We start from the raw sequence: 27,931 nt of genomic DNA on the forward strand, positions 1-27,931 counted from the left end.
TTATATCTTAGCCATCTATAATTTCAGTGACAGTCTTCAGTGCATGTAGTACTTCACAATTTGTTCTCCAATTTATTTTTGAAACAATCCACTAAGAGTGTTTGAACTCACTCAAAAGGGTTCATTCAAGAGGTGAGCCTATAACTATACTAAACCACTTGACCGAGGAGGTATGGGTATATCAGACATAATCATTACCATAATCAGTTATTTATGAAATACATGTAAATGCATCTATACACAGTACTATAATAAAATTAAGAGTATTGTATGCTGGGTTACAATTTGGAAAGGGGTTTCCAAAATATTTCCATAGGATGAAAGTTAAAGTTTCCTATTAGTATTGCAATATCATGACAGAAAGAAGCATAATCAAAATCTGACATTTCATTTTTCACATGCTGGGATTTGGAGAAATCTGAGCAAAGGTTTACCATATCTATAGAAACTGAGCCATCACAACTGGTCCAAGAATGTTCTTTTTGTAGGGCTAGAACAGGATTTAACCTGATTTTCATATAAAACCCAATACACTATGCTTTCCATGTGAACCTCAATCAGCATCACGGCAGGTGGGGGTCCCACCTAGTCTGCTCACATCCTCAATATCTAATCTGGGTTGAATATCTCTATGCATATGCTTGTATAAACCTGTTCCACATGCAGATATGTCTGGGGTCCTATGGAATGAGGCTTTTCTTTTGTTTATATTTTTTTCCACTGTATTTTGCATGCTGTTTTGGAAACGTGTGAATTTCATTTTTTCAAAGTTGTTTTCACTGTGTCCAGCTTCTGCTTTGTTCTTTCTACTATGTGTCTAGAAAAATGAAAATATATTTGTGCCTGGTATTTCTGCTTAAACATATGAAGAATTTTCAACTAGTTATGGAACCAAATTATGCCTTTGTTATATAAATACAGAATCTGTCCTGCACACCACTGGTATGAGGACTGGACTACTGGCTGAAGCTCCTGGGACAGAGAGTAAAGCTATGCAGACCAGTGTTGAATCAGAAAGAAATTGCTGTAGTGGCTGGCCAGTGAGAGTAGCAGAACGATGGATCACCATGTGAAATTGGACTGTTTTCTTTTACTAACTTTTAGTTGCACTTAGTTTGAACCTGCTTGATTCTATAGGATCATGCAGCCAGTGAGGCCACTGGAGAAGGCTGTTTCTTTGATTCTCCCTATCAGCAGAATCAATTGTATAATCAGGCTTCTGCACTTCGTTTTTTATTTCCTAACAAAAATGTGTTCTTTGTAACTTGCCGCTTGACATTATGCAAGTTAATCTCTTTTTCTTAATTCCAGTTCATTCTTATGTAAATAAAAAGTTTCTGCTTTTTAGGAAACATGAAAGTGCTTTTCAAAGTTATGACAGTTTTATAGTTGCCTATTTTGTAAACCCCTTCTGTAAAAGTGGTTTGCAAAAGTTATACATTAATATACAATAAATAGGATACAAAATGTACTAGAGAAATATTACCAAAGCATACCATTTATTAAAATAATACTAATACAACTTATTTTTTTAAAACATCAGATAAGCACAAACCCGACATCACTCTCAAGTTAACCCAAAGTGGCACTGGAGAGAAATGCTGATAGTCCTTAATGGAGATCAGTTGCTGCAACATGTTATTGGTGCAGTATAGAATATATTTTCTGTATTTTTAACGTTTGTTGAACCCCATCAAATTTTAAAAGGCAATGAAAACGTTGCTAGTGGTGGAAATTCTTGATGTCTCTGGTCATCATACCTATATTTGTAACTTTCCACTCTCATTCATTCCTTCTCCAACTTTAATTATACCCAGTGCATTATGTAAACTCTTTATGCCTAGGGTTCTGAAACCTAACATCACAGCAAGAGCCCTGTCAAATCACAAAGCTTTCATAAATATAATTATGAAAAATCAAAACAGTCTTATAGTCTAAGCACATGACCAAACAGATAGATTAGTGTGCTGTACTTTAAGAGCTGGATCCCAGGATAGCAGAAGAAAAATAGAGGTCCTCAGAAGCATTTAAGAGGGAAATTGTGAGGATCATATCTCAATGGTAGATCTACTTAATAGTTTTAAGACTTATTTCCATGTGTAAATTCTCTCCTCTTACAGGTTGTCTTTCATTTCAGTTTAATTTTTTTTCAAATGAGAAGTATCTCAAGTATACAACTTGCTATATCCTAATGTTTGATGCACACACTTCAATTCATGTGAATCCTTGCTGTCATACCTAGTGTTCCACAGTGCTTCTTAGGTATGATTCTGATGGAAAATATTTTTTAGATAAAAGACAGTGAAACCAAAAAACATGTCTCTGCTTTGCCTGGCCCTATCGCAAGGGGTTGGCATCTATGCTGCAAGGCAGGCAGAGGTGAAGGAGCAAGAAAATGAGGCACCAAGTGTGAAAGAAACTCCTACTGTAAGAAGAAGAAAGAGACCTCTCTCACTAGTTTATCTTCACTGTGCATAGTTTTATATCCCTGTTAAGATTTTTTCTTTTCTAAACTAAAAAGCCAAAATTTAATATATATTTTCAAAATGTTGCTAGTTGTCCTCTCGTTATAACTTGCGACCTTTAGAATGTTCTTTTTGAAATATATCAACCAGATTTGTAAATTTTACCTAAGTATGAATGCATCATACATTTCTGTAAGTGCATTGTGATATTGGAGAAGTTGTTTCGATCCCTTTCCTAGTTGGTTCTTTTCATATTTACTGCATACAAGATTAACATTTTAATGCAATGATCGTACCCAGACCCAACTTCTATTTTCTGGTATCTCACTACCAATTCAGATCCCATTGCCAAATAAGGTATACATCCAGGCATAACACACCTTGCTTTCATCAACATGGAAGATGATTAGCTTTGCTATTCTGTGATTGCTATCCAGATATGGAAAGTGACACATCATGGAATAGTGAGCTATCTATTCCAGTGGAGGCTAGCCCCACTAGCAAGGAAGTCTCCATGCATATGAGAACTCCTTGCATTAAAAAGTCTCCATGTGAACAAGTTCTCTTCTGATATATCATTTTCTACCTAAGTAGATCCTATTTTAAGTCAATACTGTAATCACTGTAGAGGAGACAAGATCACACATTTTGGCTTGATTTAAATCTTCATGACTTGACCAGTGTATTTACTGCAGAGGTGCTTCCACTGTGATTTCTTCAAAGCAGCTCTTAGATGCTTTTAAAAAAATGGATGAGAGGACCAACCAGTTAGTTTAATGAATTATTATTCTTATAGCAAGTGGATATTTATGTATATCATCTCTTTCTTCCATGCAGACACAAAGGTAGATGATGATGATGATGATTTTATTTCTTGTTGTCTCTCCTCATAGTTCGAGGTCGGTTACGACATCGCTAAAACATACAATCATTTGAAAACATGTAAAATATGTTGGGATTCAACCCCACACTACTCAAGTCTCAAGTCCTCAATGAGGAACAGTTTTGTTAGCTGTGTATGAACTAAGGGTTTCCCTTCCCCTATGTCTCGTGAATGACAGTTGGGAATGTATCCTTTTCTTTTCTCCTCTCTGATTCTGCTCTCATTCTGACTGATTGTTTAAAATTGATATTTTTCTTCTGCAAGCTTATTGAATTTGACTTCTGACTTACACTTTAGTATGGAGAGAATGTGCTCTGTGCTTTGAGATCTCTCTCTGCTTGTGTGTCAGGAGAGATGTAGTGATTGAATGTTTCCCCCTCTTGAAACCTTAGAAGGGATGGGTGTTAGAGTAGCTCAGGCCCAGTTCTTGATTATTAAGTAATGCAGTTATTTATTAATATTGTAAATAAAGCTTTTTGTGATTTTTTTTTTTTGAGATTGGACTCTGCATGTTTGCCTCCTAAGTTCTGAATTCTTTACAGCCACATCACACGGCATTTCATGCTCTGCTCGCTAATGAGCTGATGCTCAACTTTTGTATCTAGTTTGTTTTTGAATGCTCTACTTTATATTTTAGGGTAGTTTTCCCTAACAAAATAGACATATTAAAACATATTTCTACAAAAGACATATTAAAATACACAGAACAACGATTAAACATAAGACAAACGTTTAAAATTCGTGATTAAAACTGGCTGGTAGATAGTTCTGAAGCATGATGGGAGAGAGCATAACTTACATAGTTACTGATTTACTGATTTATGAGTCTGTTAATGGTATTGCTGAAATGGGAGGCTCGTCAGGGAATGTAAACTGAGAATTTTAATACTTGTACATAAGCATTTTTATTTTAGAAAATTACATTTATATCTTGTCCATAGCTTATAATACATATAGTATATATTTGTTAGAAAATGGTTTCACCAGTCATCACCCAAATTCCCAAGTGAAAAACCGCAATCTGAAGTATAAGTGGGCTGGCTGTCATGTATAATTTATCTGTTCTATTTGGTTCAGGATCAGAAATCAGGAGCCAAATATTAACTATAATGGGCTTGAGTGGAGAAAGTGGGACCTAGTTCTGCTGCAGTCTTGAAAAGGACAGACAGCATGCTGTAGGAGACCAGAATATTGGAAAACAGGGGTATTCTGGATAACATAGAAGGACTAAGTCTATAAGACAAGGTTTCTTGACATTCTGCTTATTTGACTTTGCTAAGAAACCTTATGATAGGGTTGCCATCAGTCAGAGTTAACTAAAATGCACAAAAGAACACCAATTACATAGAAGGATCAGTTGGAGTGTTGATTGCTGTGTAAATAATAAACCAACAAGACCTTTAAATGTTTCCAAATATTGGACTTCAATTCCTGCCCTGTTGGGCAACTACATGCACTCTATCAGCTTTTGAACCAAAGAATTCTTAAAGATCATTCAACAAGTCGAGATTCCTAAATCAGGTCTTGGTAAGTGTGGCAGAGGCATTTTTATTATCAATATTTTTTTATTAACAGACCATAGCTCCCTCAGAATACTAGAAAAAGTGAACATTGAAAAGCGTATTAATGTGAGAAGGCATTTACAACTTGTGTCCTGAATGTTTTCTTAAGATTTGGGGGACCTAGTTACATATTGCTAAACTGCACCCACTGATCAATGCGCCCAGGATCGTGGTCACCTGGAGGCCTGAGTATTAGATCCCTGGAGGGATCTGAAGGGGAAAGGCGAATGATAGCACCCCAAGCATTGGGGCTACAAGACTATCCTGGTTAAGGGAGTTGTCACATTTGTATTATTTTCCAATAATCTTTCTAATTATTCAATTAAAATAAACATTTTGTTATCTAAAGAATTGTATGCATTTTAATATTGTGGTTGTCTTTGGTTTTAGAATGCTACAGATAACAAGGCTACTTGCAGAACAATTACTAAACTTGGTTAGTTCCACTAATAGGGAAAAATATAATCCTAGTAAAAGATTTCTCTAAAGTCCTTTCTTGATGGAACAAAATTTGGGAAATCCAAGCTCTGAATACTTTTCTAGGTGCTCCGCCCTCCCCAAAAAAGCCAGGTAGTGGGTAATGCATTGTACTTTATGAAGATTTTCTTCTTTACAGTTCTAGTTTTTCATACATATCAACAAAGTAGCATGATTCTGCTTGTTGAAAATTAATATAGCTCATCTTTAATGAAGCTCTCTTTTGAAACACTCCTGGTTTTTTTATTAAACTAATATACATGGCCCTTAAAATTATCTTTTTATCTCCTAATTAGTATGGCGCTTCAGAGATGGAAGTAATTATCTCAGTTTCTTGCCTGACATGAACATAAATATGCTGAAGCAGTGTTTCTACTGCAGGTCAATTTACAACTCCATACACATTTGCTGTTTATTTTCCCTTTGTTTCCCAGAAGCCATCAACATTTCCCAGGAGGTCAAAGAACCTGAAATCATCAGCAGGTCCTGTTCTCTGGTTGTTCTATTACTTAAGATCTGAACAGTGGAAAATAGTGCAGGTTGAGGCTCCCTTGTTAGAAATGCTTGGACATGGAAGTATTTTGGATTTTTTAAAAATTGTGAAATTGCATATATGTACATATCTTGGAGTTGGGAGTCAAGTCTAAGCATGACATTAATTTATTTTTCATATACACCTTATATGCATAGTCTGAAAGTAATTTTATATAAAGTATTTTAATAATTTTGTACATTTTAATAATGATTTTTTAAATAATTCTGTACATTGAAACATCAGAAAGCAAAATTTTAATAGATTTTCATCAAAATTTAAGGATATATTTGGTATGGTCAGGAAATATGGCATGCAATTACAGAAAACTGACATACAGAAACTTCATTTTGAGGACCCAGGATATCCCAAATTATCTTTTGATTCATACATAATAATGAACACACAATTTGAAATATTTTGAAAAGCTGGGTTCCCAAAAGTATATTTTCAAAGTTTTGAAATAAATATAAATACGATGTACGGTAATTATAAATATGACCTGAAGAGAAATCAGAATATACTGTAAGTATATAAAAATTCTGTTGGTTTATCAGTTAATGCAGCCAGTAAATAACTGGATAGCTTTCCATCAAATTAGGAGGAGAGGTTTGAGATGATCTGACTTTACATATAGATTGCATGTTGTACACAAATGTAACTTTTTGGGTCATCTAAATTATTTTGTGCATTCTTACCGAGCCGTGTATTTAGCAACCAATAGGAGAGGCATGCTCTCAAGGGCAACTGAGATTGATAAGCAATGTCAGGAATGTTTGAGTACTCAAAGAAATAGCCACTCATCATCCAGAGCAGTTGAAACTGAAAGAACATTAATGATGATTGATGATTCTCCCAAGCAACAGCAAGGCACAAAAATTATATTACCATCCAGAGGTGGCATTTAAAATCTCTGTGGGTAACTACTTAAGGATGAAAAGAGCTGCTTATTGTGCTGTGTTCGCATTAAGTGAAATTATGGTCCATCTGGCTAAAGATTATTTACACAGATTAGTAAGAGCCAGAGATGCTCTGCCACTTTGTATGTGTTCTTCACCTAATGCAAAATCACAAGAAGTGTAACTAATGTAGAATTATAGGCACATGCATAGTTTTTTTTAATAAGGATATATTATACCTAGTACTCTGTCATTAGGATTCATAGCTATAGTTGTTTGCCATTGTTTGATATGTTAGGAATATTTAATCAAGTGTCATATTAGTAGATACCTTTTGATGACCTGGCTGTTCCCTCTTCTCCTCTCTTTTGCAGCCATCCAAACTGCCATGTGTGGAGGGTTTTGTCATCCTCCAAAAGAAGGTGTGAAGGAATGGCAGGGCTGGTAGGGAGTATAGCCACAAACCCAATAGACATTTTGATGAAGGAAGCAGTTCCATTATCAGACCAGGGCTATTGGATTATGCCACTAGTAAGAATAACTACTGCCAATTTAGAGATGTTTATTGTCACTTATGGAGCAGTTGAAAGTTTTGGTTTCTTTAAACACTCATATAATCAACTAATTTGCATTTTAGTCCTTAGTCCTATATGATCAGTGCCTTTAAGGAATTGAAGTAGTGCCAGGAAAAAAAATAGATGTTCAGCATCAATCTAAGGAAAATTAATAATTTAAAACAGTGGCATTATGGTTGCTTTGGGATGGACAAATAGTAAAAAGGTATCTGTTGGGGATATTTTTGTTTAGTGTTGAGATTTGCTTTTCTCATGATATTTTTATGCAGAGCCTATTACCAGAAACAGTATCTCACAAATATGATGTCTTGTACGCTTTTAATTGTACAAGATAGCCCTGCTGAATGAATTAATTTATTTAGTAATTTCATTTATATACAGCTTTTCTCCCCCAGGAGGGACTCAAAGCGGTTTCCAACATATTTATGGCAAAAAGTCAATACCTTATAGTATATAAAAACCTAGTATAAAAGCAACTGTAACATATAATTATAAATTAAATCAAACCATTTAAAATAATGAAACCACAACATCTAGACATTTAAACATGGAATTAGAACATATAAATATAAACATTAAAATAACATAATCCAGAAGCCGAAGTTCAAGGCTTTCCATGTGTCAGTTGGACATAATCCTGTACGTTTCTTATATTGCTTACTGCTCATAGACTTGGACCCACATCCATATCTTTACTTTCTTTCTGAAGACCAAAAGTAAGGGGACTGATCTAATTTCAGTAGGGAATCCCACAGGCAAGGGGCCACCATTGAGAATGCCCTGTCTCTTGTCCCCATGAATTCTCCCATTTTCAATATTTCACAATCTTGCGTCAGCCCATGATGGCTTCCATCCAGTGAGGCACTGAGGCCTCATTTTCTAGTCTAAGTTTGAAAGGAGCTAGCCTAGGTCCTGAGTACTGTCTTCAAAAGATTCAGCACTTTAAATTTCAAAATTAAAAACTTCAGCAAATTTTCCCCTCCACTGATCTGGGATCCACTGATTGCTGCTGGCTTTGTCTTCAGTTTTTACCACATGCTGTTTAAAAGAGTCTATTGACTCTCAGGACTAGCTATTTAAGATACATTGGCTCTAATTTGAGACCGCATCTCCTTCTGTGAACCGGCATGGGGAGACCCAACATGCCGGGGAGACCATCTCAAACACAGCTGGTGGGGACGAGAGAGAGGGCCTTCCCTCTTGTAGCGCCCTGGCTCTGGAATGCCTTCCCTAGAGAGATTCAGGCTCACTCCTTCGCTTTGAACCTTCTGTTCCGGTTTTAAAACATGGCTTTTTTAAAACAATCCTTTGATCTTACTTAGGTTTTTTAGGATTAGTCCAAGGACTTACTGTTGGCATCATGTGGGCACTGAGATGTGTCAATTGTAAACAACTTGCTTTTATCTGCAGCTATGACTGCATTTTCTGAATTTTGATGTTTTACATTGTAATTATGTATGTGTGTGATTGTAACTCTATCATTTTATCATTTTAGATTTATGTATTGTCTATATGCAGCACTTCACTGTATTTTGTTAGCCACCCCGAGTCCCTTTGGGGAGATGGTGGCAGGGTAGAAATAAAATTTATTATTATTATTATTATTATTATTTATAATTCATGGGTGTTGTTGCTTAAAAAGCTTCCATCCCTATTAAAATTTGTATTAAGTTTTCAATTCTTTTCAAAATCAATGTTTAATTTGTAATTTGTAGTTATAAAAACTTTAGCTTCAATAATAAAGAACCCTTAGCCTAGAACATACTTGGTTACATAGGCTAAACTTGGAACATTTGCAGTGATCCATCGTGTCTTAGGTTTTAAATTATTTTTTTGCTGTTTCATTAGAACATGAAGCAATGATTTAGTGCTACATAAATGTCTCTATTTATGCTTTATGAAGCATTTGAAATGCAGTACAGAAGATGTCCTTGAAAATAGTAATCTCTCTTCCCTTAATCCCCATGCTGTCTGAAAATCCTTCTAAAATTGTCAGAATTTTATATATATCTAACAAAGAAAATTAATGAAGGACATGATCCTTACCTATGAAGGTTTCTGTTGAACTCAATGATCTTCCATTTGGGTAGACAAATAGAATCATTCTACATATCACATCAGGTAACTTGGCACGAATACAAGCATACCTCAGTTCACAAAGCCTCTGCAGTGTTTTTACATCTGCCCCAACTTCTTCCTCCATGTTCTTCTTCTTCTTTGTTAGTAGTGTCAGCATTGGGAAAATAGTCAAGGAGGGCCGTAAATTCAGCATGACCTCCTTATCCATTCCTATGCCCTCCAAAAGTCAGTGTGCAATTGGATCTGCCCCGCAGTGACTAAACACTGCACAGAGCTGATCCAGTGTAAGATTGCCTTAACATGGCCCTGCCCTGGGTTAAACTAAGTCAGAAAGGGTCAGGATTTGGACTTTCCCCAAACTTAGGGCAATGAAGCCACTGGTTTCTAACTAGAACTAGCCACAGTTGTCTTCACTGCTATCCCACATCCCTTGTCATCCCTCCACCCCCTGGCATATCACTGCTTTCCCCAGACACAGCATTCCACCTATTTTCTCTTTGGCACTTTGCCTGATGCCATGTTCAGCATGACTGGACAATAGACTCCCTGCTACCTCTGAGGTGACTGAGTGCGTCCTTCTACATCATGTGAGCCAGGTCCAGTGCCTTTATTTTGTGTCAGTGCAGAAAGGCCCTAGATCCTCCAGTGTAATTCTGTTGTATTCGCTGGCCCAAGTATAGTCAAATCTAGAGTTCACTTATCCATGCTTTCAGACATTTGTGGGGGTCTTGTACGTATACTGTATTCCGTCAGACTGCACAAAAACAGCAGTGTGGTGACAAATCAGGACCAGTTCCATTACAATAGTTTGGGGGGGGGGGGTTGGCAGAAAGAAATTGAGAACTGCCTGTTTTCCTAGATAAGTTGCTTTACTGAGGCCATGTATACGGAGGCTAACCTGCATGGAAGTAGTGCAGTTGTGAGATCTCCAGTTCCATCTCTGGTCCTGATACCTGGACTATTTTTTTCCAGTTGCTTTCTGCATCTTCTACTCTGTTTCTTCTCAGCCCAATCACTGCTAACTCATTTTAATTTACCCACTTGACTGATTGATGGGAGGTGTGTCTATTTTTTAATTTATGTCGGGTGTTTCACCTCTTGTAACTCCAAGGAGGTTGGTTCCATATATGCAAACTTTGTCATTGGCAGTTGAGTCCCAGCAGCTCAGCACAGTGATTGAATTTTAGAATTATAAATCTTATCAGAGGCATAGATTCATTTTTTTTATTTTTCACTTCAAATTTATTTTGACTTCTAGTTCGTTAGGATCCAGATAGCCATTTATAGACTACTGCGTTCATGCAATATATTCTCAAATTCACATTACCTGTGAAGCACATTGTACACTATGGGAAGCTTTTGCTCTGGTTTGTTGAACTGCATTATTTGGTATGAGAAAAAGCTCACACAATTGCTATTTAAACGATGATTTTTGTGGGCATCTGAGACACACTACCTCTTGCAGCAATTCAAATAACTTCAACTTACGCAAAGTGGATTCTGGATCCCAGAATTATTAAAGATTATTCCAATTTTTTTTAAAAAGTGGTAACACAATCATGGCAAAATATCCTGGGAATAAGAGAGTTTTTACTCTTATATTTTCAAATTAGCTCCATTGAAGGAATAATTCCTTTACTTTTTCCCACAAGGATTACACAAAAGAACATTGATTAGCAGTTAATTGAGAAATATGTTGGTCCTTATTGTTCAAGTATCTCAGTTTTTAATTAATGCACCTTACGTTGGGTTATTTATTCGGATAGCGCTAATTCCTTCCACACTGTGGACATTTCTGAAATTCTGTTGTCAATATTATTCACTCTGCTTATGGAAGAAAAAAATGTGGTTTGTATCTACTTACAAGATACTGAATCATATTGAATGTTACATGCGTCCGTTCTGTTCCTTTTAAAAACCAAAACTCAGAATTTTTAGCTTCTAACAGTAATGAAATGATTATTGTCACTAAAAAAAAGGTCCTCTTCGCCTCTTTGCAATACCTTCTTTAGTGCTAAGCAAAGCCTGACAAATTTGGGGCTCTTCATAAGTTATATAGCTATTACCTTCAAGTATGCATTTTGAAGAGGAATGCATTTTGAGGAGGAATATAGTTATTAAAGTCGCACATTTATTAAAATATTTTTAAAACAGATATATGATTCCTCAGTATGATCATACCATGATTCTAGCCAGGAAACAATTAGATCTGAGAAGAAATGGGGTGTGAGCAGAGATGCAAAGGGTAGGTATAGTGAAAGGAAATACCTAGCGACATACATGATGTAATTCACTAATCTGTTGTTTATTTTATTTTATTTTATTTTATTTTATTCGTGTCAGGAGTGATTTGAGAAACTGCAAGTTGCTTCTGGTGTGAGAGAATTGGCCGTCTGCAAGGACGTTGCCCAAGGGATGCCCGGATATATAAAATCATCTTTGTGGGAGGGTTCTCTCAAGTTCCCGCATGTCGACCTGTCGATCTTCCATCCTGCCGACACATGGGTTTAACCCATTGCACCAATGGGGGCCGTATTATTTTATGTAAAGAACTGCCAATGAGAAAGTAAATTCTTCATTTGTCAATATCTGAAAACCCAGTTTCAAATATGAACATTATGAGTCTTTTAAATATATAGCAGTTTAAAAACAAACCAGAACAGTTAATGTAGCAATGCTATCCATAGGACACATTACGTAAGAAAAGTAAAGCATTAGCAGCTGAGCACTTGAGAAGAGCATAAGGAATCATGTAATGATGGGTTAGCTAGCATTGCTAACACAAGTTTTCACAATTTTAATCAAGAGCCACATTCTTCTGTTGATTCCTTATGTCCCATCATCACTCTACTAATGCGCTTCCCCTTTCTTCAGGAAGTGTCTAATGGCATTTCAGGGAGGGAAAACTCATTAGCTTCCTTCCTGACTAATGTAATTTTTATTTCCTGTTGTAACCCTAGCCTCAGCCAAGACCAACAATTAAAAAGAGAAAACACTAGTATGTGCAAAACATTTGCTGCTTCAGTCACAAAGGCAATACATAAAATATATTCTGGACAATAAACTTTTTTAAAAAAATCACTCATCCACACCTTGGCTTGTTTTATTCACTTTTGTATCTTTTTGTTTTAACTTTCACATTGCAGTTAATTTGATACTGTATCTTTCTTTTTAAAAACCTGTCTTTTCATCAATAAAGGAGATACTAGTTCAAGGCTGGCATTTTACTTTTTCCTTGGCTGACCTCAGAACCTAGTTTGTTATGTTAGGCTGACAGCCAAGATTAAAAGAGAGTTAGAATGGAAATGTTTCCAGTCATCAGGCCAAGGTGCTTTAACTTCCATGACTGACAAAATAATGGTTTTCATCTGCACTTCGAGAATTCTCTGGTATCTCTGAAGTGAAAGAAAAGTTTTGCAGGTTAAAAAATTGGAGTACAGGTTCATGAAACTGTCTCTGGTTCTGTCATACTGTTGATATTTTTTTACAGATTCAGTTAAATAGTGACTTGACCATGTACTGATCTAAACTATAATAAATGTTAACACTGGTTTAATAGAAACGTAACTTGTGCTTGGCATTTAGCAAATCCTATTTTCTGAAAATGGAGTGTCACTCGTGAAGAAAACAGGAAAAGTTTGTAAACTAATGCAGTGAGACTGGAATTTCATATCTTCCATATGAAGCATATCAAAAACTTACTTTTGTATCACTCGTAGAACTGCGCTCAATTTACATATACATATTTGGTTACCTAGGTCATCAAATTTTGATTGGAAAAAAATGTTTGGCCTTTTGTACAGACACTAGTACTATTTCGTACCCTCATGAAACACCTGTAATTTAATAATATAATATAATTTAATATAATACAGTAATTAAACTTTATTTCTAGACTGCCCTCTCTCCCCGGAAGGACTCAGGGCATTTTACACATAAAAAGGAAAACTTTCAATGCCTCAAAATGGTGCAAACACATCAAAATAATACAGAATAATAGATGGTTACAGCAGAACTTACGACAAAGAAATTAAGCATAAAAATAAAATTAAAACAGGAACAATCAACTAAGTCATAAAAACTAAAACAATGTACACCCTAAAAGCAAATTAAGAGACATTGCATTAAAAATGGCTGACAGCGGTGTTTCATTTAAGATGTATCATAACAGCCATATAATACAAGTAGGTTAGCCAGCATTTAAAGTGTCTTAATCCTCCTCCTCTCCATACACTAAACTGCATAGGTTTATTTTTAGGATGATCTACATAGGAAGATGAGATTAGACAAATAGCCTGGACCCGGACCATTTAGGACTTTATAAGTAATGACCAGCACTTTGTATTTAGCCTGGAAGTATACAGGCAACCAGTGGAGCTGTTGCAGCAGTTCCAGTTAGCAATCTAGCGCTCCAGTTAGCAATCTAGCTGCTGATCTCTGCACTAATTGAAGCTTCTGAACTACTTCAAAGGCAGCCCCCCATAGAGAGTGTTGCAGTAGTCCAAACAGGATGTGACTAAGGCATGGACTACCATGGCCAAGTCTGGCATCTCAAGGTATGGGCGCAGCTGTCACACCTGGGATTCCAGGGTCAACTATGAGTCCATAAAATAATATTACACATCTTTAATTGCACATCATGTTCATTTTTTGTTAGCTCTAGAAGTTAGTGAATGGGGGAAGTTGCTCAGCACTATGGTCTCTTCCACTGTGGAGATTCACATGGACTGATCTTATTACAAACCTATAATTTGGTTAATTAATTTGGGTTCAAGAACCATGCTAAAGCCTACTAAAGTGTGTCAAAATCCAGTGATCTCTCAAGTACTTTAATTTTTTTAGAAGGAAATTTTGGCTTTCTTTAATGACACCAAAACAAACATTTTAATTGAGTCGCCCTGGGCTGAGAACTGCGGTATATAAGCAAAGTAAATAAATAAATAAATAAATAAATAAATTAGACCAAGAAGATTTGAAAATACTTGGCTGCAAATTCATAATCTAACTGTTAATACTGCAACATGAAATAATCTGGAGAGCTGTCTTTCATGAAACCTAGCTAAAGTTATTTATAATCAGGTTCATATGTATATTTAGTTCATTCATTGATGATAATTCATACTAATCAATAACAAAAATAGAATCCATGTTGCTAGTAAGCTCCAGGAAGTTTACAGAAACAGTTAACTTGAACATTAAGAGACTATAGTTAAGAGCAGTCTAATTTTTGTTTATGTAATACATAGAAAATCACTGAACCACCTATTTGTATCTTATACAGATAAGAATCCACAAAGATGTGGCAGTTCACACTTGCAATTTTGTATTCCTCCTTATGTTTCAAAGCAAAATATTCTTCATTTAGGAATGTAATGATATATGTGATGATATTACTGGGGAGTGTCTGGATTTTTTTTCTGAGAAAACACCTTGAATTTCTCATAATTAAAGATGCTAGACAGTTGTGGTCTTCTAGTAATGCCCAGTGCCTGCTTTGCTTTGCATTGTTACATAAATGACAGAGAGCTCCATACTGAGCCTTTATAATCTTGTGCTCCAGGTTTTGCATCTTACCTAATGAATTTCTTTTGCCATATTTTTACTTATCATTGTGTTGGGTTGTCAGTATTATTTATTATTTATTTTATTTGCTTTATTTCTATACCGCGTTTCTCAACCTAATTAGGCGACTCAATGCGGTTTACACAATAATTAATTAACCACAGCAATAACAATTAAAACACAGCATACACCATAACAAACACACCACAATCATACATAATGCCTCGATCACAAACAAGATCCAGTCTCATATCCTTATGCCGTTCCTATGATCAGTTTACCGTCATTCTGTGTTCAATTGCGCTGATTAGCCAAACGCTTGCTCAAAGAGCCAGGTTTTGAGCTTCTTCCGAAACGCCAGCAGCGAAGGGGCCTGTCTGATGTCATTTGGTAGGGCATTCCATAACCGAGGGGCCACCACCGAGAAGGCCCTGTCTCTCGTTCCCGCCAGCCGTGCCTGTGACGCAGGCGGAACCGAGAGCAGGGCCTCCCCGGACGATCTTAATGTCCGTGTCGGTTCATAGGAGGAGATGCGTTCGGAGAGGTAGGTGGGGCCGGAACCGTTTAGGGCTTTGTAGGCTAACGCCAGCACCTTGAATTGTGCCCGGTAGGGAATTGGCAGCCAGTGGAGCTGGCTCAACAGAGGAGTGGTATGCTCCCTGAGAGCTGCTCCTGTTAGCAACCTGGCTGCCGAGCGCTGGACCATCTGAAGCTTCCGGGCAGTCTTCAAGGGCAGCCCCACGTAGAGCGCGTTGCAGTAATCTATACGGGATGTGACCAGAGCGTGGACTACCGTGGCCAAGTCCGACTTCCCGAGGTACGGGCGCAGCTGGCGCACAAGCCGGAGCTGTGCAAATGCTCCCCTGGCCACCGCTGAGACCTGAGGCTCCAGGCTCAGCGATGAATCCAGGGTCACACCCAAGCTGCGAACCTGCGTCTTCAGGGGGAGTGTAACCCCGTCCAACACAGGCTGTAACCCTATGCCCCGTTCGGCCTTTCGACTGTATCCAGTTTTCATGGGCACAGTAGTATTTCTTCTATGAGTAGTTCACATTACATTTTCAATTTACAGCCTTTAACCTTCTTCAGCTTTATGACCCATTACCATGCTGGATTTGGGGAAGTATTGTAGTTAACTGCCCTCAAGTTGACTTCGCCTTATAACATTATTATGAATGAAAGAGCTCCAAGTCACTCTGTTAACAATCACCCTGCTCATCTCTTTCAGGCTCTGGGCTGTGACTTCCTTGAGCAAGTTTATCCACCTGTAATGTGGACTTCATAGTTTCTTACTGCCTTACACATTACCAAGCATTATTGTATTTTCTGTTGTCACGTTTCTTCTCATGAAATGCTCAAAGTATGACAGTGCCAGTTTAGTCTTGCCACTAGTATTTAGGTAAGGTTCAGGCTTGATGTGTTCTACAACCTGTTTATTTGTCATTTTAGCAGTCCATGGTATCTGTAGAATGCTACTCTAGCACCATATTTCAAATCAATTAATTCTCTTATCAATTTTCCCCCAAAGTCCAGCTTTCATAACTATTCATAGAAATGGGAACTATGGTGACATGGACAATCAATCTTTACACTTTACACTTGTTACTCAATCAAGATAAAGGAAACCTTTGACTTATCTCAGGGTCTCTATTGTCTACTTTAAAGTTATGTGGTCATTATTTCTGTTTCTGATGAAATCTTAACTAAGTGATTTAATTAGCATTACATTGTCTGCATGCTGCTTTGTTTAAATATCACTCAACTTATTAATAGGAAAGCCCATGTATGTATCTTCAAGTTCCATTAGAAAACGTCAATCAAAAAAGTGCAGTTTAGTCATGCTTTTAATAATAAAGCCTTGGCTTGCTTATCAGGAAAATCAAGCGACCTTTTGAAGACCAAGAGTTTGGACCTCAGTGCTTATTGACATTGATAAAGGTTTCTCAGGTTCGTTTTCACTTGTTGTGGTGAAAGCTCCTTCTTTGGAAGCTTTTAGGCACAGGCTGGATGGTGATCTGTCAGAGGTGCTTTGAATGCGAGTTTCCTGCTTCTTGACAGGGGGTTGGACTGAATGACCCACAATATCTTTTCCGACTCTATGATTCTATGATCACTTGGACCTTGATATTTTGTCTTCTTTGAAATGCTTATGATTGTGAACCAACTGTGGAAGAAAAATTACTTGATTTGTATTGTAATATAGTTTTACAGCATAATCTGGTGCTTTGATAACTGCCTAACCTACATGTTCTGTCTTAGCCTCTTCTATCCAGGTAGGGAAGGGATGGGAATAGCATACTTCAGTGGACTTATATACCCAGGAATTCTATGTGGAAACATTTAGAAGATTTGAATTTCCAAAAGTATATTTCTTGGAAGATATGTGCCAAGCTAAGATCATTTCCAAATAACTTCATGGATGATTTCATTCTAGCACTTTTAGTTACTCTGGCATATTTCCCCTCAGGGAACCACCAGTTCTTTGTAAAGGGAGTGATTGCTCTGAGTGCCTGAGAAGGCAATTATCCTATTGAAGGGGAAGCATAGGCAGCTATGTACAGACCACACAAGACAATATACAAGAGGTATTATGTGGCAGAGTCAACATTTTACAGAATTTAGCAATGTTCACATAATCTATAAGCTACTTGTATGCAGCCTGGAGGTGGCAGTGTTTTTATGTATTATTATCATCGTCATCTTTATTTCTATCCAGCCTTTCTCCCCAAAGGGACTCAAGACGGGTAACAGTAACATGCCACAATCAAGGCCAATACAAAAAATAAAAAAAAACAAATATTTGTTTCATGGTTATAAAACTAAAATACAGTTAAATACAATTAAATACAACTCAAATTACATTAAAAGCTCAAAATCCCACCCACAACCTCCCAAACAGCCTGTCCTTCCTCATCGTCCTAATGCTTGGCAGCAGAGATATATTTTGACCTGTCTGTGAAATATCACTCCTTGTACCTTGAGGTGAAAGTATTTATCTATGATTTCCCATTCTTTGAAGGAGAAAGGAATACAGCTATTACAATCCACTTTCTGAATTATTCAGTTTAATGTTAGGATCCATAGATAAGAGTACTTTAATTCTTTTTTAATTCTTCTGACTGTTTTGTTTCTGAAATAGGATGTTGGATAAATGTAATGGGATTTAGGGGTCTTCAGTAACTGATTCCCAAGAAAAGTTGGACTTAACAAGTAAATGTAAATTTTCCTATGTGCTGAATGCTACATAATTGTCTCATTGATAATTTTTATTTACCATAATTTAAGAACTACTGAGAGAACTCAATCTTCTTCCCTACATTGCTTTGGCATATAAGTAGATGAAGGGAATGTTGTAGATATGGAAAATCTACAGCATTCCCTTCAGAAAGCCCTTTGACAAAGTTTCCCATGGCATTCTCACAAAGAAGCTAGCAAAATGGGGTATAAACAATGCTGCTGATAGAAAGATTGGGAGTTGGTTGACTGGCTAAACCCAAAAGGTACTTACCAATGGCTCCTTTTCGTCCTGGGAAGAATTGACCAGTGGGGTGCCACATGGTTCTGTCCTGTGTCCAGTGCTATTCACCAACTTTATCAATGACCTGGGTGATAGAACATAAGTTATGCTTATCAAATTTGCAGATGACACCAAATTGGGAGGAATAGCCAATATCCCAGAGGATAGGATCAGAATCCTAAATGACCATAACAGACTGGTGAGCTGTGTGAAAACTAACAAAATGACTTTCAACAGGGAGAAATATATGGTACTACATTCTGACAATAAAAATGAAATAGGCTAAGTGGTAACTGGCTTGAAAACAGTACATGTGAAAGTGGTCTAGGAGTCTTAGTAGACCATAGGCTGAACATGAGTCAGCAATGCATCAATAGGAATACAATGTCAAGATCAAGGGAAGTCATAGCCCCATTCTTTTCTGCTTTGGTCAGACTTTATCTGAAATACTGTGTCCGGGCAATGGATTCAAATTGCAGGAAATTTTTTCCAGTTAAACATTATGAAGAACTTCTTAATGGTAAGAACTCTTTGGCAGTGGAATGTGATGCCTCAGAGCATCTCTGGAGGTTTTAAAGCAGAGGCTGGATGGCCATCTGTCAGGAGTGCTCTGATTATGTGTTCTTGCATGGCAGTAGGTTTCACTGGATGACCTTTGTGGTCTCTTTCAGTGTTATGATCCTATGATTCTAAGATTCGAAGTTTGTAAATAGATGAGGTAGTCTACGGATAAGGGCAGCTAAAACTTCTAAGTATGTTTCAGTTTCTTATCTTGTGTGGCATTTATATTTAATCATGAATTTTTACTTAAAATTTGTCTAAAGATACAGGGGAAAAACTTAAATCTATCCTGATTAAGTGGCATTAAATGGAATCCAGGCTCATAAAGAATAAAGCAAAGTGCTTTCAGCAACCACAGAGTCTGTTGTAAATTAGATTATATTTTTCAGCAACTATGACATAGAGAGATAACTTGGTAAAAAGTTACTATGAGTGCTGTGGTCACTCTCAAACAGTGTCACTCTCAGAAGGAGTTGAGGGAGATGAGGTATTACCTATGGAATGATTGTAATTTTTTTTAAGTGTTACTCATTTTTAGTTCTCATGCTAAGAGTCTTTAGTACTTTAACACATCACTACTATGAATGTGACAATTGTAATACAATACTGAGATACTAAATTCACTTATCCTCACTTACACTTAGGGAGGAATTTAGTTATGTGAATTAGACCTGTGTGATATTTCAGTAAAAGTGAAATACTTTATCTCTGTTCACTACCTTACATGGGTAATAGCATCTTAATATTGAAATACTGACATCCTACTTCTATAAATTGGTTTTAGTGTCATTACAGGAAACTATAGCCAGTGTTCAGATAGCTTCCCTGGTGCCAAAGCCTCCAGATTCCCTTAAAAATAAATCTGGGTGTTTTTGCTTTAAAAAGGTTGAGAACCACAACAAAATGCAATGGTTGTGCTCTTCCCAACCCCACTTAGCCTCCCCCCACATGTCTGCTTGTGGGACTAGGGAGTAAAGCTGCTTTTGTAGTGATTTGAACCAATGAGGGGTGAAAAAACCACCACCATAATTTATAAGATCTTGGGGGCTTAGAGAGAACTTCGGGAGCTACACTCTGAGTTCCAAGGACCAGATGTGGTTTGTGGGTGGCAGTTTGTCCACCCTTGCTTTAGAAGAAGGGAGTAAAACAAATCCTTTTTTATTTGCATATTTCAAACTAACACTTTTGTCTGATTTACAATTGCTAGTATCTAAGCTCTAGTGTGGTCAACAATTATGTTTCCACATTTTGATCGCAATCTGTTTATATAGTTCTTTGGCATCTCAAAGGTGCTTCCAATTTATTCAGAACAGGAACTCTCACCAGGCACTTGGTTATTTGGCTTTGTCAGCTGAGTTATAGTTTGGAAATTTTCTTCTGTGCTTAAACTGGTGTGGTCACTGTGGCAGAAAATGGAATCCCCTTAGGTTACAAGGTTCTGAAGCATATAGAGCTTTTAGATTAAAATCAGCACTACTTGATCCATGATCAAATCATGCATTATAGTAACTTTAACAACATTAATTAATTTAATTACATTTGTTAATTATAGTAATTAAGCTCTGGTTAAACAGCATGAAAGAAATAATTGATTTTGTGCTACCTGATCGACCAAGTACTTGGAGATACTAGATCTTATATTGAATATGGTTCAGCTTATTTTTTTCTCCCCTGGGTTTCTACATACATTTTTATTATATTGATATTTTCCTGGTTTGATTTTGTCTTTTGATATCTTTATAAAGTCGGTGGTAGCTTATAATGGAAGAAGTGAATTCTATTTCTCTTTGCGATATTACTGTCTTGGAGTAGTCTTGTTGACCTGTTTTTCTCACTTTTTGAATGGTGCCAGCTGAAAAGACATAAGATTCCTTTTTTTCTGAAATACACTCTAAGCATTCTAATACTCCTGTTTCTTATCTGTACAGATGCATGCACTGTACTTGAAATGGCTATTGCAGCTTCCTGTTGTAAGTTTTTCTACCTCAGCGGTGTGATAATTATTGCAGCATGTGGACAGAGAATGATCATTGTGTTATAACTTTGAAGAATCCTACTATAAGGAGCAGAATAGTCCATATCAGGAGTCCAGAGCTAGAAGTACTAGATTTGAAAATTGATTTGATAATGTTGAACATTATCAAGCATTTCACTAGTATAAACACCAATAACTAATAAAAATACTTTTAATTGAGCAAGTTGTCCTTTGCTAACTCATTATTTTTACTGTATTTTAATATGTTGTTGTTCCCTGCCTTGGTCCATGGGAAGAGGTGGATACGAAAATAATAATAATAATAATAATAATAATGATGATGATGATGATGATGATTACTACTACCACTACCAGGAAATGGCATGGAAATTGCAATTTTTTTAAATTTAGAAGAGCAGAGTTTGTAACTGGCTTCTTTGAAATCACTCTTTTCTCCCCATATGGACTACAAAGCCCATAATAGGATTGTTGCCTGTGCATAGTGGGAGTCCCACACATCTGCCAACTGTCAGGTTGGGGGAAGGCTGCCCAAAAACATAGTATCACACCTTACAACCGCTTCAGTTCAGTTATCACTCATGCACATTTCTCATTTCTTTCCACCTTCAACCTACAAGAACACTTCCCTCATTTTTAATACCTTGTTTGTTAGAGTTTAATGTTAGTTAGAGGAGACTGGTCTACTGCAAAAATTGATAACTACAAAATTGGTCATTTAATTAAGGTTGGAGAAGTTGAAGCTTTTGCATCCTTACTACTATCACCTTATCTGAAAAAGTTGATTGTATAGCACAGTTCCCAACTTTGGAAAAGTAGAGAAGCATATTGTTAGTAATGGAGAGAAAGGAACCAGCTGGCATAGTGGGAATGGCCTATTATATCTCAAATTAATATTCAGTACTCACAACTCCAAAATATGAATAATATCAGGATGATCTGAAGCCCTTCAAGGACACTGACTGACAGGTAGATCTACCCCCTACCAAAGGATGGTAGTATTAAAAAATCTAACCCAGGTATGCAATACACTTGGTATACTGCAGATTATACTTTCACATTACTATAGGATGAATTCATTGTAAGAATTGGCTGATTGCAGCATGACATATATGTTGGCAAACCATGGCTCACAGGCTTTAATTCATACATTTCATATGAATGCACTGGGTCCTGAGCTGGGAATCCTGAGTCAGGAGGGCTATAATTAAGACCCAGTATTGCTGTGCATGTGAACTAAAATAATCCAAGCCCTATAGTTGCTCTCTTCTTCCTTAAATAATATTTTTAAAACCACTCCTTTTTAATTGGAACTCTACTGCTCAATAACTACTGGAGTAGAAACTGGATTGAAAACAGCATGGATACAAGACGGATTCAGTTTCCCATTCTTTTAAAAATATTTTTATTTATTTTATCATAATTCAATACATTTGTTATACATCGTTTGTTTTACAGCAGACACATAATATTCAATACAATCTACCATACATTAACTTTTGGCATCTACTGTTACTTTTAAGCTTATACATATTTTCTATCCCTCACCACTGTGCTCTCCGCCACCCGAGCCACTACTTTTATCTGTCCAGAATTTCATTTTCTCTTGTGGAGGTAACTTTCTGTCTTTCTTTTAAAATCCTTTTTCAATAAATGTTCTCCATACATCATCAAAATCACTTTATTTCCATATCCCTTTTTAACTTAATTTACATGTCATCTTATCATTTATTGCTAGTTTCCATACTTCCTAATACTACTTTTCTATTTGTATATTTACTTCTCTTTTTCCAATTCCTTGCTATAAACAGTCTTACTATTGTTAATAAGTTTGTTATCGCTTCTTTATCCTCTTTTTCAGCTGTTTATTATTATATAATGATAATAAAGCTATAGTAGAACTTCTTTCTATTTTAATGTTTGTTATATCCTCTATTTCTCTAAATGTCTCCCCCAGAAATTACTTACATATTTACATTGCCACCATATATGTATATATGTTCCCAATTCATGGCATCCTCTCCAGCAAATTTTTGAATAGTTTTAATGTATATTTAATGTTCTTATTGGTGTTAGATACCATTTCCATAATAACTTATAGTAATTTTCTTTAACCCATATTGATAAAAAATTTTAATGTCTTTGTCTCCATAATTGTAACTCTGGATTGTTGTAGGTTTTTCGGGCTATATGGCCATGTTCTAGAAGCATTCTCTCCTGACATTTTGCCTGCATCTATGACAAGCATCCTCAGAGGTTGTGAGGTCTGTTGGAAACTAGGAAAAATTGGTTTTCCTAGTTAGAAGAGAATGCTTCTAGAACATGTCCCTATAGCCCGAAAAACCTACAACAATCCAGTGATTCCGGCCATGAAAGCCTTCGACAATAGATTGTAACCACCATTTATTTTCATCCCTAAATCTTTTAAATGCTGAAATGGGTTCATATTTCTCCTAATTTTGAAGCCATTCTAACCATTTGTGTCTTTTCACACTTGATTTCAAAATAAAGTAAACAGAAAATGAGCAGTCATGATATCCCAATACAAATGCTTTTAGTCAACAGCACCTGGTTATGTTCAGTTTTAGTTACAAATCAATAATCATGTCTTAAAATAGTCTTAACACAAATGGCAAAATTAATGTCAGCAAAGAGTTTATTCAGTCTCCCTCTATTCGTCCTGTCATAAAGTCACGATCAAGTAGTTGGTTGCAGAACTTCCCAGTATTTCCATGAACCTACAAACCGTATCTTCCACAATCCATTAGTTTACTTTGTTTTTATCGGGACAAATTATTAATTTCAAATAAAAATTGCTTAGAAATGTTATATAGAGAGCTTAGAAGGTCTGTCATAAATAACCTATGATTCTGTGTTTTTTGAATAACAAGGCTATGATAATAGTCCTTTTGCAAACAAAGGCTTAATATCTCTTTTGTCAAATAACACAGCTGCTAATATAGTTGCATTTTTAAACTTTCAAAATGTGGCTTCTGTGGGAACTTCAGCAATTTTTATATTTTTACAGCAAAATGTAAAACTTAAAACGTTAGTATTAAAATATTGAGCATTACTGTTGAAAATGATGACCTAGTCTATAGTGAGATGCTTTACAGCATATATAAAGCATCATAGGTTTCTTCCACCAGAATTGTATAATCTTAAATTTTCATATTAGTGCACAGACAAACCTTTTTTTCACTCTCTCAATTTTCCATTGTGAATCCTGTAGGTTATTAATAATAGCTTACTGACTGGAAATAGGTCATCTTCATGGTACCAAGATATTTAAAACTTTTCATAAATCATACAGCATATTGTGTCTGTGAAGGATGTCTCTCTTAACTTTTACTTTCCTTTTGTTGGCTTCATCATGTCGCCTATTGTTTCATGCTTTGTACAAGTGTCCCTTTTCTGCTCTGCAAAGGATATTTACTTTTATAAGTAATTATAATAACATTTTCTGGATTTTGTGACCTTTACTGATAAAGAGTAAACTTTCAAGGAAGTGTGTTGCTTTAACAACAAAAGGGACAAGCAATACTGAATCATGCTGTTACTCAGCTTTGTCTTAACTGTTAATGTTTTTAATGCAGCTTGCATTTAACTTTTGGTTAAGGGTGATCAGCTATGAAATATCTTCAAGGACACATTTTATATAATCTCCTATCAAAGGACAAAGGTGCCAGTTAACAAATTTACAAAAAGGGTGGTGGTTAATCCGGTATTTTTTCAAATACTGTAATATATGCTATAGACATTACATGGAAGTAGTTCACCAATTAGAGGAATAAGAAATGAGGGTGTCTACTAGGTATGGAAATGAAATCAGGAAAGGAATTTCAATAATTTTTGATCTATGGTCAGAGACTAGGGCTCCTTCCACAGATGATATTTTGAGGAGGCAGATGACCTACAAACCTCTCCAGACTGGATGGGGAATTTCTGTGGGTTACATTAGGCTCACAGGTCAGAGTTAATAAACTTTAAAATGCAGTTTTCCTCCCCTGGCTTAAAAGAAACCTTCCCATGAAGTCTGAACATCGTATTTGTAATAGATAGAATGGATTGGTAGCAACATAACCTTATGTGGCATATTTGCAGCATATGGAAAGCAGTTTCTAGTTTTGGTTTATCGGGTATATATGCTGAGAGAATGTGACTTGCCCAAGGTCACGTTGTGTGTTTAAATAGACAAGTGGGAGTTTGAACCCAGTTTTCCAGCATCGCAGCTCAGTGCTTAAACCAGTACAGCACACATGTTCATGCATGTTTATATTGCAATTTATTTTGACAAATTTGGTATTGAGATTAATACTTTTGGCTAATAATGTTTACAAGAGTTAATCACTGCAGTATAATATTCAATTTGAGCCAAACTTCTACTTTCTCAACTTATTCAAACTCTGATTATATTTTTATCCATATGCTAACTGCTACATTCAGGCCACTTCAAATCTTTGTCAAGATTTCAGTAATTTGGTGGTTTAAATCCTTGGTGGTTTAATGAATGTTTGACCAGGATACTGGGAGACCAGGGTTCAAATCCCTGCTCAAGCATGGAAACCCATTGGGGGGCCTTGGGTAAATCATGTTCTCAATCTCAGAGTAAACAAATGGCAAAGTCTCTCTAAACAAATCTTGCTTTAAAAAAATCCAAAATAGGTTCACCTTAGAATTACTATAAGCTAAAAATGGCTTGAAATCACTGAACAACAATATTTTTGTTTTGCATTGGCAAAAATAAAAGTATAGGGCAATCAAATTTCATTTTCTTATGTTCTCAGAGTTACATGAACATGAACATTTAATTCACACTGTAGTTCTATACACTGCATGCAAAAGTGACATCCAGTGGCCAGTTACATTAATTAGCATAAGTTTTATTCCATAAGGCAGATATTAGCAATTTATTAATAAAATGAAAGTAAATCTCCTAAAGTCCTATGCTCTTAGGATTGTGGTGTCAGAAGCCCTACACAATTACAAAATGTTCTGTTGGGAGGAAGACTTTTAGAAATCTAAATGTAATGGGATTTCTAATACTATACATAGAAGTGGCAATTGTCTAGTTTTAATTTTCCCTTGTAGTAGATACTCAGTTATTTGACTAGTGGCCAAAGGTAGATAATTCATTCTCAGTTTCACTTTGGAAACCTAATTTCTTTTGTTTGATCAAAAAATTACCACCACTCCAAAAGGCAAGAGAAAAATGTGAGCCCACAACATTAATTTGGGCAGACCTGCCAGAAGAGATAGGTCTGTAATTGTGTTTCAAATTCTGAAACTCATTTAAGTGTCGAATTTCTTCTGGCAGGTTATTCCACAGTCTAGAGATGGGTGATGAAAAGGTCCTCTGGGTGACAGTAGCCAATTGAGTTCTGGCTGGTTGAATCAAATGTCCCTCAGAAGACCTGAGTCAGTGAGGCGGATAAGGCAATCCTGCAGGTAACCTGAACCCAAACCATGTAGGCAACCAGTGGAATTATTTTACGATAGCTGTGATATGCTCACTCCTAGATGTTCCCATAACCAATCTGGCTGCCATATTTTGAACTAAATGAAGTTTCTGAACTTTTTTCAGAGATAACCCAATGCATTGCAGAAGTCAAAGTTTGAGATTACCAGTGCATACTACCACCTTTAGGTCTTCCAGTTCTAGGAAAGGGCGCAGCTGGCATATTCGCTGCAGCTTTTGATGACTTTTTTGCATGGGGAAGAGTATGCAGGAGATCCAGCTGTGGATCTTTCGTTTGTTGTGTAGCTTAATCTTTAAATGTGCTTATTTCTGTCTGGCTTTTATCCATAACGTTCTGCTTTGAATATTGGTTCCTTTGACTTACACATCGTCTTTCCTTGAGCATATGCTGATATTTAGATTTGCTTCTAACAGAACCATACGCAAACACATGATTAAGTCAAATGTGTGCTAAGATTCTTGATCCCTAAGCTTGACTTCTAGTCTAAGGCAGTCAGTTATTTTAAAAAAATCAGTTTAAACTTAATTTAATTGTTTTAACTGTATCTTTAAAATGAGCACTGATGGTTTAAGATGGAGAAAACTATGAAAAATGTTGAGCAGAGAGTGTTACTTTCTGCCTTGACATATTGTAGTCAAAGTAGTATTTGGTTGTGTACAATGACAAAGGTTTATTTTTCCTTTGTTCTTTTCAGAGCGCTGCAGCAGCTCCCAGTCCAGTGCTAGGAAACATTCCCCCAGGAGATGGCATGCCAGTAGGTCCTGTACCACCGGGGTTTTTTCAGGTATTCAGAACCATTATGAATATAGGAACTTTAGGACTTAGAAATGGGTCATGAGTATTATTTGGCACTCCCATAAAAGGGCATGGTTTCAAATCGTGCAATGTATATGATGCATATTGTTTAAACACAATGAGGCAATATAATGATATTTTGTATCAGAAGTAGAAAATTGTAAAGCAGAGCATGCTTGTGATAGAATTTTGGATGTACAATAGTTAATCTAATTGTGCCATAGAGGGCATATTTTCTATTCCAACATTGGTTGCTTGCTTTGATTTCACTATAGAGTTTTCCTATTTTGAGATTACATTGAACTGATACCGTAAGAGTTAAGCAGAGCTGTGGAAAATGAGTAGACTAATGGTCTTATTCAAATTTGAACAAAATATTTCAGTTCCTTTATGTATTATTTAAGAGTAGGCTGTATGAATGGGAGTATTGGTTTCTTCTTAGTGTGCCCTTGTATCAGTTTTCGAGCTCAAGCATAGGCACAGGAGCAGTTGGAGAAACAGTATTATTTCTGTGCAAGGATTTACTTTCTCCTATCTACTAAGATAACTAA

The 27,931-nt window shown here is 36.3% G+C and overlaps 1 protein-coding gene across 5 annotated transcripts in view; it reads left to right on the forward strand.

Annotated features, from left to right (window-relative positions):
• The window catches only part of SSBP2 (single stranded DNA binding protein 2), a 133,564-nt gene that overhangs the window by 59,551 nt on the left and 46,082 nt on the right, over positions 1-27,931 (forward strand). For 3 of the 5 annotated variants that reach the window (XM_060761724.2, XM_060761725.2, XM_067464554.1), the window contains one exon: positions 27,280-27,369. The exons of the other annotated variants lie outside the window; for them this stretch is intronic. In XM_060761724.2, coding sequence (XP_060617707.1) covers positions 27,280-27,369 — 90 coding nt within the window. The remainder of the gene's footprint in view (positions 1-27,279; positions 27,370-27,931) is intronic. 5 annotated transcript variants of the gene reach the window in all.

This window comes from Anolis sagrei, chromosome 2 (assembly GCF_037176765.1).
Source record: "Anolis sagrei isolate rAnoSag1 chromosome 2, rAnoSag1.mat, whole genome shotgun sequence".
NCBI classification, from domain to species: Eukaryota; Metazoa; Chordata; class Lepidosauria; order Squamata; family Dactyloidae; genus Anolis; species Anolis sagrei.